This window comes from Electrona antarctica (genome assembly GCF_951216825.1).
Source record: "Electrona antarctica genome assembly, contig: scaffold_56, whole genome shotgun sequence".
NCBI classification, from domain to species: Eukaryota; Metazoa; Chordata; class Actinopteri; order Myctophiformes; family Myctophidae; genus Electrona; species Electrona antarctica.
The window spans coordinates 664,578-680,307 of NW_027638622.1; the positions used below are offsets into that span (position 1 = coordinate 664,578).

The window sequence follows — 15,730 nt, forward strand, 5'->3', positions numbered from 1 at the left end:
ACCCCAGGTGAAGGAGTTTAGTATCTGTAGAATGAGACATTACCCCTGGTGAAGGAGTTTAGTATCTGTAGGGAATGAGACATTACTCCAGGTGAAGGAGTTTAGTATCTGTAGGGAATGAGACATTACCCCTGGTGAAGGAGTTTAGTATCTGAAGGGAATGAGACATTACTCCAGGTGAAGGAGTTTAGTATCTGTAGGGAATGAGACATTACTCCAGGTGAAGGAGTTTAGTATCTGTAGGGAATGAGGCATTACCCCTGGTGAAGGAGTTTAGTATCTGAAGGGAATGAGACATTACCCCTGGTGAAGGAGTTTAGTATCTGTAGGGAATGAGACATTACCCCAGGTGAAGGAGTTTAGTATCTGTAGGGAATGAGACATTACCCCTGGTGAAGGAGTTTAGTATCTGAAGGGAATGAGACATTACTCCAGGTGAAGGAGTTTAGTATCTGTAGGGAATGAGACATTACCCCTGGTGAAGGAGTTTAGTATCTGAAGGGAATGAGACATTACTCCAGGTGAAGGAGTTTAGTATCTGTAGGGAATGAGACATTACCCCAGGTGAAGGAGTTTAGTATCTGTAGAATGAGGCATTACCCCAGGTGAAGGAGTTTAGTATCTGTAGGGAATGAGACATTACTCCAGGTGAAGGAGTTTAGTATCTGTAGGGAATGAGGCATTACCCCAGGTGAAGGAGTTTAGTATCTGTAGGGAATGAGACATTACTCCAGGTGAAGGAGTTTAGTATCTGTAGGGAATGAGGCATTACCCCAGGTGAAGGAGTTTAGTATCTGTAGAATGAGACATTACCCCTGGTGAAGGAGTTTAGTATCTGTAGAATGAGACATTACCCCTGGTGAAGGAGTTTAGTATCTGTAGAATGAGACATTACCCCAGGTGAAGGAGTTTAGTATCTGTAGAATGAGGCATTACCCCAGGTGAAGGAGTTTAGTATCTGTAGGGAATGAGACATTACCCCTGGTGAAGGAGTTTAGTATCTGTAGAATGAGACATTACCCCAGGTGAAGGAGTTTAGTATCTGTAGAATGAGGCATTACCCCAGGTGAAGGAGTTTAGTATCTGTAGAATGAGACATTACCCCAGGTGAAGGAGTTTAGTATCTGTAGGGAATGAGGCATTACCCCAGGTGAAGGAGTTTAGTATCTGTAGAATGAGACATTACCCCAGGTGAAGGAGTTTAGTATCTGTAGGGAATGAGACATTACTCCAGGTGAAGGAGTTTAGTATCTGTAGAATGAGACATTACCCCAAGTGAAGGAGTTTAGTATCTGTAGGGAATGAGACCTTACCCCTGGTGAAGGAGTTTAGTATCTGTAGGGAATGAGACCTTACCCCAGGTGAAGGAGTTTAGTATCTGTAGGGAATGAGGCATTACCCCAGGTGAAGGAGTTTAGTATCTGTAGAATGAGACATTACCCCAGGTGAAGGAGTTTAGTAACTGTAGAATGAGGCATTACCCCAGGAGAAGGAGTTTAGTATCTGTAGGGAATGAGACCTTACCCCAGGTGAAGGAGTTTAGTATCTGTAGAATGAGACATTACCCCTGGTGAAGGAGTTTAGTATCTGTAGAATGAGACATTACCCCAGGTGAAGGAGTTTAGTATCTGTAGGGAATGAGACCTTACCCCAGGTGAAGGAGTTTAGTATCTGTAGAATGATACATTACCCCTGGTGAAGGAGTTTAGTATCTGTAGAATGAGACATTACCCCTGGTGAAGGAGTTTAGTATCTGTAGAATGAGACCTTACCCCAGGTGAAGGAGTTTAGTATCTGTAGGGAATGAGACATTACCCCAGGTGAAGGAGTTTAGTATCTGTAGGGAATGAGACATTACCCCAGGTGAAGGAGTTTAGTATCTGTAGAATGAGGCATTACCCCAGGTGAAGGAGTTTAGTATCTGTAGAATGAGGCATTACCCCAGGTGAAGGAGTTTAGTATCTGTAGGGAATGAGACCTTACCCCAGGTGAAGGAGTTTAGTATCTGTAGAATGAGACATTACCCCTGGTGAAGGAGTTTAGTATCTGTAGAATGAGACATTACCCCAGGTGAAGGAGTTTAGTATCTGTAGGGAATGAGACCTTACCCCAGGTGAAGGAGTTTAGTATCTGTAGAATGATACATTACCCCTGGTGAAGGAGTTTAGTATCTGTAGAATGAGACATTACCCCTGGTGAAGGAGTTTAGTATCTGTAGAATGAGACCTTACCCCAGGTGAAGGAGTTTAGTATCTGTAGGGAATGAGACATTACCCCAGGTGAAGGAGTTTAGTATCTGTAGGGAATGAGACATTACCCCAGGTGAAGGAGTTTAGTATCTGTAGAATGAGGCATTACCCCAGGTGAAGGAGTTTAGTATCTGTAGAATGAGGCATTACCCCAGGTGAAGGAGTTTAGTATCTGTAGAATGAGACATTACCCCTGGTGAAGGAGTTTAGTATCTGTAGAATGAGACATTACCCCAGGTGAAGGAGTTTAGTATCTGTAGGGAATGAGACATTACCCCAGGTGAAGGAGTTTAGTATCTGTAGAATGAGACCTTACCCCAGGTGAAGGAGTTTAGTATCTGTAGGGAATGAGACATTACTCCAGGTGAAGGAGTTTAGTATCTGTAGAATGAGACCTTACCCCAGGTGAAGGAGTTTAGTATCTGTAGGGAATGAGACATTACCCCAGGTGAAGGAGTTTAGTATCTGTAGGGAATGAGACATTACCCCAGGTGAAGGAGTTTAGTATCTGTAGAATGAGGCATTACCCCAGGTGAAGGAGTTTAGTATCTGTAGAATGAGGCATTACCCCAGGTGAAGGAGTTTAGTATCTGTAGGGAATGAGACCTTACCCCAGGTGAAGGACTTTAGTATCTGTAGAATGAGACATTACCCCTGGTGAAGGAGTTTAGTATCTGTAGAATGAGACATTACCCCAGGTGAAGGAGTTTAGTATCTGTAGGGAATGAGACCTTACCCCAGGTGAAGGAGTTTAGTATCTGTAGAATGATACATTACCCCTGGTGAAGGAGTTTAGTATCTGTAGAATGAGACATTACCCCTGGTGAAGGAGTTTAGTATCTGTAGAATGAGACCTTACCCCAGGTGAAGGAGTTTAGTATCTGTAGGGAATGAGACATTACCCCAGGTGAAGGAGTTTAGTATCTGTAGGGAATGAGACATTACCCCAGGTGAAGGAGTTTAGTATCTGTAGAATGAGGCATTACCCCAGGTGAAGGAGTTTAGTATCTGTAGAATGAGGCATTACCCCAGGTGAAGGAGTTTAGTATCTGTAGAATGAGACATTACCCCAGGTGAAGGAGTTTAGTATCTGTAGAATGAGGCATTACCCCAGGTGAAGGAGTTTAGTATCTGTAGAATGAGACATTACCCCAGGTGAAGGAGTTTAGTATCTGTAGGGAATGAGGCATTACCCCAGGTGAAGGAGTTTAGTATCTGTAGGGAATGAGACATTACTCCAGGTGAAGGAGTTTAGTATCTGTAGAATGAGACATTACCCCAGGTGAAGGAGTTTAGTATCTGTAGGGAATGAGACCTTACCCCTGGTGAAGGAGTTTAGTATCTGTAGGGAATGAGACCTTACCCCAGGTGAAGGAGTTTAGTATCTGTAGGGAATGAGGCATTACCCCAGGTGAAGGAGTTTAGTATCTGTAGAATGAGACATTACCCCAGGTGAAGGAGTTTAGTATCTGTAGAATGAGGCATTACCCCAGGAGAAGGAGTTTAGTATCTGTAGGGAATGAGACATTACCCCAGGAGAAGGAGTTTAGTATCTGTAGGGAATGAGACCTTACCCCAGGTGAAGGAGTTTAGTATCTGTAGAATGAGACATTACCCCTGGTGAAGGAGTTTAGTATCTGTAGAATGAGACATTACCCCAGGTGAAGGAGTTTAGTATCTGTAGGGAATGAGACATTACCCCAGGTGAAGGAGTTTAGTATCTGTAGAATGAGGCATTACCCCAGGTGAAGGAGTTTAGTATCTGTAGAATGAGGCATTACCCCAGGTGAAGGAGTTTAGTATCTGTAGAATGAGGCATTACCCCAGGTGAAGGAGTTTAGTATCTGTAGGGAATGAGACATTACCCCAGGTGAAGGAGTTTAGTATCTGTAGAATGAGACATTACCCCAGGTGAAGGAGTTTAGTATCTGTAGGGAATGAGACATTACCCCAGGTGAAGGAGTTTAGTATCTGTAGAATGAGACCTTACCCCAGGTGAAGGAGTTTAGTATCTGTAGGGAATGAGACATTACCCCAGGTGAAGGAGTTTAGTATCTGTAGGGAATGAGGCATTACCCTAGGTGAAGGAGTTTAGTATCTCAGGGTCTTGTTCCGAGTGAGGGGAGGACGGAGAAGGAGATCAGCCGGAGAATCGGAGCGGCAGGTGCGCTATTGCAGTCGCTGTACCGCACTGTTGTGACGAAAAGAGAGTTGAGCCAGAAGGCAAAGCTCTCTGTCTACCGAGCAATCTTCGTTCCTACTCTCACCTATGGTCATGAAGTGTTCCTACTCTCACCTATGGTCATGAAGTGTTCCTACTCTCACCTATGGTCATGAAGTGTTCCTACTCTCACATATGTGACCAGATTTGACTGAGAGACTGCCATCGCGCAAATTACCGCTTTTCACCAGAGGAGAAAAACCTTTTTTTCCCTTTTTTTTCAAAATGAGTTAATAGCACAGGCAGACTCTTCACATACTAGAGCATGTCTGAAATAAGTGTCAGAGCTGAAATCGACATGTAAATATGAAATAAATGCCCAAACATGCTAGGTGTAATGTTAGAGAACACAGCAGTGAACCTTTCAAGCCGGTTTTCTCAACTCGCATTTTTCTGCAAGACATTACTATATAAGCCATATCTCCAAAACTGGTGGGTCAAACTGAACAACCTATATGTCAATTTGAAGCTATGATTCCCTGCTTTCATATGACGTGAAAAAACGAAAATTCAAAAAAATCCAATGGCAGTCCCTCAGTCAAATTTAGTCACATATGGTCATGAAGTGTTCCTACTCTCACATATGGTCATGACTGAAAGAATAAGGTCGCGAATACAACGACCAAAATGAAGAATGATAGGGTGTGAAGTTAAGTCACACGAGAGAGACTCGGAGTAGAGACGCTGCTCCTTCGCCTGGAAAGGATCCAGCTTAGGTGGTTCGGGCATCTGGTCAGGATGCCTTTCGGGCGTCTCCCTAGGGAGGTCCTCGAGGCATCTGGTCAGGATGCCTCTCGGGCGTCTCCCTAGGGAGGTCCTCGAGGCATCTGGTCAGGATGCCTTTCGGGCGTCTCCCTAGGGAGGTCCTCGAGGCATCTGGTCAGGATGCCTCTCGGGCGTCTCCCTAGGGAGGTCCTCGAGGCATCTGGTCAGGATGCCTTTCGGGCGTCTCCCTAGGGAGGTCCTCGAGGCATCTGGTTAGGATGCCTCTCGGGCGTCTCCCTAGGGAGGTCCTCGAGGCATCTGGTCAGGATGCCTCTCGGGCGTCTCCCTAGGGAGGTCCTCGAGGCATCTGGTCAGGATGCCTCTCGGACGTCTCCCTAGGGAGGTCCTCGAGGCATCTGGTCAGGATGCCTCTCGGGCGTCTCCCTAGGGAGGTCCTCGAGGCTGGGAGGAGACCCCGGGTCACAGTATCGGTAATAGTTATATTACTGTGTATTTACAGCAGGGTGGTCAGACAGTGACTGTTATAATAGTTATTTTACTGTATCAGCAGGGTGGTCAGACAGTGACCGTATCAGATGGTCAGCAGCAGCATCAGGTCCAGGTCCAGGAGTTGCTCCTCCCCTCGTCTCTGAAGCCAGAGGAAGGTCTGGAGGTTTGGAGACTCTGGGCTCAGAGGAAGAACTGTGAGCTGGACAAGGACGAGAAGACCCAGCTGGCTCCCATCGGACGTGAGTCTACTCTATATATCTATATCTATATAGAAGAACCAGCTGACTCCCATCGGACGTGAGTCTACTCTATATATCTATATCTATATAGAAGAACCAGCTGGCTCCCATCGGACGTGAGTCTACTCTATATATCTATATCTATATAGAAGAACCAGCTGGCTCCCATCGGACGTGAGTCTACTCTATATATCTATATCTATATAGAAGAACCAGCTGACTCCCATCGGACGTGAGTCTACTCTATATATCTATATCTATATAGAATAACCAGCTGGCTCCCATCGGACGTGAGTCTACTCTATATATCTATATCTATATAGAAGAACCAGCTGGCTCCCATCGGACGTGAGTCTACTCTATATATCTATATCTATATAGAAGAACCAGCTGACTCCCATCGGACGTGAGTCTACTCTATATATCTATATCTATATAGAAGAACCAGCTGGCTCCCATCGGACGTGAGTCTACTCTATATAACTATATCTATATAGAAGAACCAGCTGACTCCCATCGGACGTGAGTCTACTCTATATATCTATATCTATATAGAAGAACCAGCTGACTCCCATCGGACGTGAGTCTACTCTATATATCTATATCTATATAGAAGAACCAGCTGACTCCCATCGGACGTGAGTGGACAACCCTAATAAATATATATATATATATATATATATATATATACAGCTCCATCTCAATGAATTAGAATATTTTGTAAAAGTTCATTTTCTTCTGTAATATAATTAAAAAAGTGAAACTCATATATTCTCAATTCATTGTGCATAAAGTGAAGTATTTTAAAATCCTATCTCAACAAATTAGAATATTTTACGAGACCACTAAAAACATTTTTTTTTTAAAACGAGAAATGTCGACCATCTGTCAAGTATATTAATGTATGTAGTTAATACTTGGTCTGGGCTACTTTTGAACAAATCATTTCATCAATGGGGCGTGGCATGGAGGTGATCAGCCAATGGGGCGTGGCATGGAGGTGATCAGCCAATGGGGCGTGGCATGGAGGTGATCAGCCAATGGGGCGTGGCATGGAGGTGATCAGCCTTCGTCACTGTTGAGGTGTTATGAAAGCCCAGGTTTGCTTTGATAACAGCCATAAATTAATTTGTATTGTTCAGTCTCATGTCTCACACCTTCCTCTTGACAATACAACATAGATTCTCTGTGGGGTTCAGGTCAGGCCAGTTGGCTGGTCAGTTAAGCACAGTAATACCATGGTCAGTACACCAGTTACTACTAGTTTTAACACAGTAATACCATGGTCAGTACACCAGTTACTAGTAGTTTTAACACAGTAATACCACGGTCAGTACACCAGTTACTAGTAGTTTTAACACAGTAATACCATGGTCAATACACCAGTTACTAGTAGTTTTAACACAGTAATACCATGGTCAATACACCAGTTACTAGTAGTTTTAACACAGTAATACCATGGTCAGTACACCAGTTACTAGTAGTTTTAACACAGTAATATCACGGTCAATACACCAGTTACTAGTAGTTTTAACACAGTAATACCATGGTCAGTACACCAGTTACTAGTAGTTTTAACACAGTAATACCATGGTCAATACACCAGTTACTAGTAGTTTTAACACAGTAATACCATGGTCAATACACCAGTTACTAGTAGTTTTAACACAGTAATACCATGGTCAATACACCAGTTACTAGTAGTTTTAACACAGTAATACCATGGTCAATACACCAGTTACTAGTAGTTTTAACACAGTAATACCATGGTCAGTACACCAGTTACTAGTAGTTTTAACACAGTAATACCATGGTCAGTACACCAGTTACTAGTAGTTTTAACACAGTAATACCATGGTCAGTACACCAGTTACTAGTAGTTTTAATACAGTAATACCATGGTCAATACACCAGTTACTAGTAGTTTTAACACAGTAATACCACGGTCAATACACCAGTTACTAGTAGTTTTAACACAGTAATACCATGGTCAATACACCATTTACTAGTAGTTTTAACACAGTAATACCACGGTCAATACACCAGTTACTAGTAGTTTTTAACACAGTAATACCATGGTCAGCACACCAGTTACTAGTAGTTTTAACACAGTAATACCATGGTCAGTACACCAGTTACTAGTAGTTTTAACACAGTAATACCATGGTCAGTACACCAGTTACTAGTAGTTTTAACACAGTAATACCATGGTCAGTACACCAGTTACTAGTAGTTTTAACACAGTAATACCATGGTCAGTACACCAGTTACTAGTAGTTTTAACACAGTAATACCATGGTCAGTACACCAGTTACTAGTAGTTTTAATACAGTAATGCCATGGTCAATACACCAGTTACTAGTAGTTTTAACACAGTAATACCACGGTCAATACACCAGTTACTAGTAGTTTTAACACAGTAATACTATGGTCAATACACCATTTACTAGTAGTTTTAACACAGTAATACCACGGTCAATACACCAGTTACTAGTAGTTTTTAACACAGTAATACCATGGTCAGCACACCAGTTACTAGTAGTTTTAACACAGTAATACCATGGTCAGTACACCAGTTACTAGTAGTTTTAACACAGTAATACCATGGTCAGTACACCAGTTACTAGTAGTTTTAATACAGTAATACCATGGTCAATACACCAGTTACTAGTAGTTTTAACACAGTAATACCACGGTCAATACACCAGTTACTAGTAGTTTTAACACAGTAATACCACGGTCAATACACCAGTTACTAGTAGTTTTAACACAGTAATACCATGGTCAATACACCAGTTACTAGTAGTTTTAACACAGTAATACCACGGTCAATACACCAGTTACTAGTAGTTTTTAACACAGTAATACCATGGTCAATACACCAGTTACTAGTAGTTTTAACACAGTAATACCATGGTCAATACACCAGTTACTAGTAGTTTTAACACAGTAATACCATGGTCAATACACCAGTTACTAGTAGTTTTAACACAGTAATACCACGCTCAATACACCAGTTACTAGTAGTTTTTAACACAGTAATACCATGGTCAGTACACCAGTTACTAGTAGTTTTAACACAGTAATACTATGGTCAGTACACCAGTTACTAGTAGTTTTAACACAGTAATACCATGGTCAGTACACCAGTTACTAGTAGTTTTAATACAGTAATACCACGGTCAATACACCAGTTACTAGTAGTTTTAACACAGTAATACCACGGTCAATACACCAGTTACTAGTAGTTTTAACACAGTAATACCATGGTCAATACACCAGTTACTAGTAGTTTTAACACAGTAATATCACGGTCAATACACCAGTTACTAGTAGTTTTTAACACAGTAATACCATGGTCAATACACCAGTTACTAGTAGTTTTAACACAGTAATACCATGGTCAATACACCAGTTACTAGTAGTTTTAACACAGTAATACCATGGTCAATACACCAGTTACTAGTAGTTTTAACACACTAATACCATGGTCAGTACACCAGTTACTAGTAGTTTTAACACAGTAATACCATGGTCAGTACACCAGTTACTAGTAGTTTTAATACAGTAATACCATGGTCAGTACACCAGTTACTAGTAGTTTTAACACAGTAATACCACGGTCAATACACCAGTTACTAGTAGTTTTAACACAGTAATACCATGGTCAGTACACCAGTTACTAGTAGTTTTAACACAGTAATACCATGGTCAGTACACCAGTTACTAGTAGTTTTAATACAGTAATACCATGGTCAGTACACCGGTTACTAGTAGTTTTAACACAGTAATACCACGGTCAATACACCAGTTACTAGTAGTTTTAACACACTAATACCATGGTCAGTACACCAGTTACTAGTAGTTTTAACACAGTAATACCACGGTCAATACACCAGTTACTAGTAGTTTTAACACACTAATACCATGGTCAGTACACCAGTTACTAGTAGTTTTAACACAGTAATACCACGGTCAGTACACCAGTTACTAGTAGTTTTAACACAGTAATACCACGGTCAATACACCAGTTACTAGTAGTTTTAACACAGTAATACCATGGTCAGTACACCAGTTACTAGTAGTTTTAACACAGTAATACCATGGTCAGTACACCAGTTACTAGTAGTTTTAACACAGTAATACCATGGTCAGTACACCAGTTACTAGTAGTTTTAACACAGTAATACCATGGTCAATACACCAGTTACTAGTAGTTTTAACACAGTAATACCATGGTCAGTACACCAGTTACTAGTAGTTTTAACACAGTAATAACATGGTCAATACACCAGTTACTAGTAGTTTTAACACAGTAATATCACGGTCAATACACCAGTTACTAGTAGTTTTTAACACAGTAATACCATGGTCAATACACCAGTTACTAGTAGTTTTAACACAGTAATACCATGGTCAATACACCAGTTACTAGTAGTTTTAACACAGTAATACCATGGTCAATACACCAGTTACTAGTAGTTTTAACACACTAATACCATGGTCAGTACACCAGTTACTAGTAGTTTTAACACAGTAATACCATGGTCAGTACACCAGTTACTAGTAGTTTTAACACAGTAATACCACGGTCAATACACCAGTTACTAGTAGTTTTAACACAGTAATACCACGGTCAATACACCAGTTACTAGTAGTTTTAACACAGTAATACCACGGTCAATACACCAGTTACTACTAGTTTTAACACAGTAATACCATGGTCAGTACACCAGTTACTACTAGTTTTAACACAGTAATACCATGGTCAGTACACCAGTTACTAGTAGTTTTAACACAGTAATACCATGGTCAGTACACCAGTTACTAGTAGTTTTAATACAGTAATACCATGGTCAGTACACCAGTTACTAGTAGTTTTAACACAGTAATACCATGGTCAGTACACCAGTTACTAGTAGTTTTAACACAGTAATACCATGGTCAATACACCAGTTACTACTAGTTTTAACACAGTAATACCATGGTCAGTACACCAGTTACTAGTAGTTTTAACACAGTAATACCATGGTCAGTACACCAGTTACTACTAGTTTTAACACAGTAATACCATGGTCAGTACACCAGTTACTAGTAGTTTTAATACAGTAATACCATGGTCAGTACACCAGTTACTAGTAGTTTTAACACAGTAATACCATGGTCAGTACACCAGTTACTAGTAGTTTTAACACAGTAATACCATGGTCAGTACACCAGTTACTACTAGTTTTAATACCATGGTCAGTACACCAGTTACTAGTAGTTTTAACACAGTAATACCATGGTCAGTACACCAGTTACTAGTAGTTTTAACACAGTAATACCATGGTCAGTACACCAGTTACTAGTAGTTTTAACACAGTAATACCATGGTCAGTACACCATTTACTAGTAGTTTTAACACAGTAATACCATGGTCAGTACACCAGTTACTACTAGTTTTAATACCATGGTCAGTACACCAGTTACTAGTAGTTTTAACACAGTAATACCATGGTCAGTACACCAGTTACTAGTAGTTTTAACACAGTAATACCATGGTCAGTACACCAGTTACTAGTAGTTTTAACACAGTAATACCATGGTCAGTACACCAGTTACTAGTAGTTTTGGCTCTGTGGGCAGGTGCCAAGTGCTGGAAAAGGAAGCTCAGCATCAACATAAAGCTGGTCAATGTACGGAGGCACACAGTGCTGTAAAATATAATAGACGGTTGTGTTGAGACTCTGAATGAAGAGTGGACTGTCTGCACACGATATAGTTCAGCTCCCCGTCTTTTTTATTTCAACCTAAATACAACAACGTTTCGCCCCTCCGGGCTTTCTCAAGTTACATGGCTATGGCCTTGGGGAGCAGAACTATATTGTGTGCGGACATTCCACTTTTTGGGTCCAGCACCGTATTCTGAAACTGGGATGTGCATTGGGATCGTTTTCCTTCTTTACATGTGTTGAGACTCTGGACATGACAAAACACAGTGATGATTTAGGCCGTGTTATCAGCTGGGGGTCACTGGAACAACATATTCTGAGATGGGGTTTAGGCCGTGTTATCAGCTGGGGGTCACTGGAACAACATATTCTGAGATGGGGTTTAGGCCGTGTTATCTGCTGGGGGTCACTGGAACAACATATTCTGAGATGGGGTTTAGGCCGTGTTATCAGCTGGGGGCCGCTAAATACATATAATTTTGGGGATCCTTGACGTGAAATAGTTTGAGAACCATTGATCGTAACTTTTGATTTTCAGAAGACATTTTGTAGAATAGGTTAATGACTGTGTTGGGTAGTATGCTGTGTGTCCAGGTTAATGATGCTCTCTCTCTCTCTCTCTGTGTGTGTGTGTGTGTGTGTGTGTGTGTGTGTGTGTGCGCGTGTGCGTGTGCGTGTGCGTGTGCGTGTGCGCGTGCGTGTGCGCGCGCGCGTGCGTGCGTGCGTGCGCGTGCGTGCGTCCAGGCCGCCAGGCTCTGCGTTTTAGAGAGGACCTGGTATCGTGTGCCGTGGCTGAGCTGAGCATGGCTCTGTGTCACATGACCCAGGAGACCAGAGGACCTGAAGGAGAACCATATGAGTCTGATGTACTCTACTACGTCTTCCTCTGTATACAGAAAGTATGTTTATATACTACTATACTACACTATACTAGTACTACTATACTAATACTACACTATGTATACTACTGGGTCTCTGATGACCCAGGAGACCAGAGGACCTGAAGGAGAACCATGCTCTACTACGTCATGTGTTCCTCTGTGTAGGAACTGTATTGTATTGAAATCTGAAGAGAAGTCTAAGAACATCAACCCTCGCATGATTCTTATTTGACTTGTCAGAGTGTTTTATAATGAAGAGGACCAGTGTGACGACCACATCCTCTCTACCGCCAGCCTTTTATAATGAAGAGGACCAGTGTGACGACCACATCCTCTCTACCGCCAGCCTTTTATAATGAAGAGGACCAGTGTGACGACGGCATCCTCTGTACCGCCAGCCTTTTATAATGCAGAGGACCAGTGTGACGACCACATCCTCTGTACCGCCAGCCTTTTATAATGCAGAGGACCAGTGTGACGACCACATCCTCTGTACCGCCAGCCTTTTATAATGCAGAGGACCAGTGTGACGACCACATCCTCTGTACCGCCAGCCTTTTATAATGCAGAGGACCAGTGTGACGACCACATCCTCTCTACCGCCAGCCTTTTATAATGAAGAGGACCAGTGTGACGACCACATCCTCTCTACCGCCAGCCTTTTATAATGAAGAGGACCAGTGTGACGACCACATCCTCTGTACCGCCAGCCTTTTATAATGCAGAGGACCAGTGTGACGACCACATCCTCTCTACCGCCAGCCTTTTATAATGCAGAGGACCAGTGTGACGACCACATCCTCTGTACCGCCAGCCTTTTATAATGAAGAGGACCAGTGTGACGACCACATCCTCTGTACCGCCAGCCTTTTATAATGAAGAGGACCAGTGTGACGACCACATCCTCTCTACCGCCAGCCTTTTATAATGAAGAGGACCAGTGTGACGACCACATCCTCTCTACCGCCAGCCTTTTATAATGAAGAGGACCAGTGTGACGACCACATCCTCTCTGCCGCCAGCCTTTTATAATGCAGAGGACCAGTGTGACGACCACATCCTCTCTACCGCCAGCCTTTTATAATGAAGAGGACCAGTGTGACGACCACATCCTCTCTACCGCCAGCCTTTTATAATGAAGAGGACCAGTGTGACGACCACATCCTCTCTACCGCCAGCCTTTTATAATGAAGAGGACCAGTGTGACGACCACATCCTCTCTGCCGCCAGCCTTTTATAATGCAGAGGACCAGTGTGACGACCACATCCTCTCTACCGCCAGCCTTTTATAATGAAGAGGACCAGTGTGACGACCACATCCTCTGTACCGCCAGCCTTTTATAATGCAGAGGACCAGTGTGACGACCACATCCTCTCTACCGCCAGCCTTTTATAATGAAGAGGACCAGTGTGACGACCACATCCTCTGTACCGCCAGCCTTTTATAATGCAGAGGACCAGTGTGACGACCACATCCTCTGTACCGCCAGCCTTTTATAATGAAGAGGACCAGTGTGACGACCACATCCTCTGTACCGCCAGCCTTTTATAATACAGAGGACCAGTGTGACGACCACATCCTCTCTACCACCAGCCTTTTATAAGCAAACTGACAGGGGTCGAATTTGTCTTTGGTTTTACTAACAAGATGTAACATCTCTCTCTCTCTCTCTCTCTCTCTCTCTCTCTCTCTCTCTCTCTCTCTCCAGTATCTATTTGACAACAGTCGAGTGGACGATATATTCTCAGATCCGTACTACGCTCGCTTCTCTCACAGTCTGCACCGAATCCTGGAGCCCTGGAGGCCTACTGTCCATCCGTTAGGTTAGTATCTATAATCTATATATCTATACTGGAGGCCTACTGTCCATCCGTTAGGTTAGTATCTATAATCTATATATCTATACTGGAGGCCTACTGTCCATCCGTTAGGTTAGTATCTATAATCTATATATCTATACTGGAGGCCTACTGTCCATCCGTTAGGTTAGTATCTATAATCTATATATCTATACTGGAGGCCTACTGTCCATCCGTTAGGTTAGTATCTATAATCTATATATCTATACTGGAGGCCTACTGTCCATCCTATGGGTTAGTATCTATAATCTATATATCTATACTGGAGGCCTACTGTCCATCCGTTAGGTTAGTATCTATAATCTATATATCTATACTGGAGGCCTACTGTCCATCCGTTAGGTTAGTATCTATAATCTATATATCTATACTGGAGGCCTACTGTCCATCCGTTAGGTTAGTATCTATAATCTATATATCTATACTGGAGGCCTAGTGTCCATCCGTTAGGTTAGTATCTATAATCTATATATCTATACTGGAGGCCTACTGTCCATCCTATGGGTTAGTGATATCTAAACCCCGCCCCCCAGAAGCCATTGTCCAATCAATGCCAGTCCAAATAGTTTAGCAACTGTTTGCATGGCTGTGTTGTTGAACACACACACACAGCTTAACGTCATGGCTGTGTTGTTGAACACACACACAGCTTAACGTCATGGCTGTGTTGTTGAACACACACACAGCTTAACGTCATGGCTGTGTTGTTGAACACACACACAGCTTAACGTCATGGCTGTGTTGTTGAACACACACACAGCTTAATGTCATGGCTGTGTTGTTGAACACACACACAGCTTAACGTCATGGCTGTGTTGTTGAACACACACACACAGCTTAACGTCATGGCTGTGTTGTTGAACACACACACAGCTTAACGTCATGGATGTGTTGTTGAACACACACACAGCTTAATGTCATGGCTGTGTTGTTGAACACACACACAGCTTAATGTCATGGCTGTGTTGTTGAACACATACACAGCTTAACGTCATGGCTGTGTTGTTGAACACACACACAGCTTAACGTCATGGCTGTGTTGTTGAACACACACACAGCTTAACGTCATGGCTGTGTTGTTGAACACACACACAGCTTAATGTCATGGCTGTGTTGTTGAACACACACAGCTTAATGTCATGGCTGTGTTGTTGAACACACACAGCTTAATGTCATGGCTGTGTTGTTGAACACACACACACAGCTTAATGTCATGGCTGTGTTGTTGAACACACACACAGCTTAACGTCATGGCTGTGTTGTTGAACACACACAGCTTAACGTCATGGCTGTGTTGTTGAACACACACACAGCTTAACGTCATGGCTGTGTTGTTGAACACACACAGCTT

General features: G+C 42.5%; 1 protein-coding gene across 1 annotated transcript in view; it reads left to right on the plus strand.

Moving 5' to 3' along the window:
* LOC306917906 (transcriptional regulator QRICH1-like) overlaps positions 1–15,730 on the plus strand; it is a 77,980-nt gene that overhangs the window by 51,669 nt on the left and 10,581 nt on the right. The window contains exons 10-12 of the mRNA XM_079530804.1: positions 5,747–5,924; positions 12,383–12,537; positions 14,229–14,343. Of these exons, the coding sequence (XP_079386930.1) occupies positions 5,747–5,924; positions 12,383–12,537; positions 14,229–14,343 (448 nt within the window). The remainder of the gene's footprint in view (positions 1–5,746; positions 5,925–12,382; positions 12,538–14,228; positions 14,344–15,730) is intronic.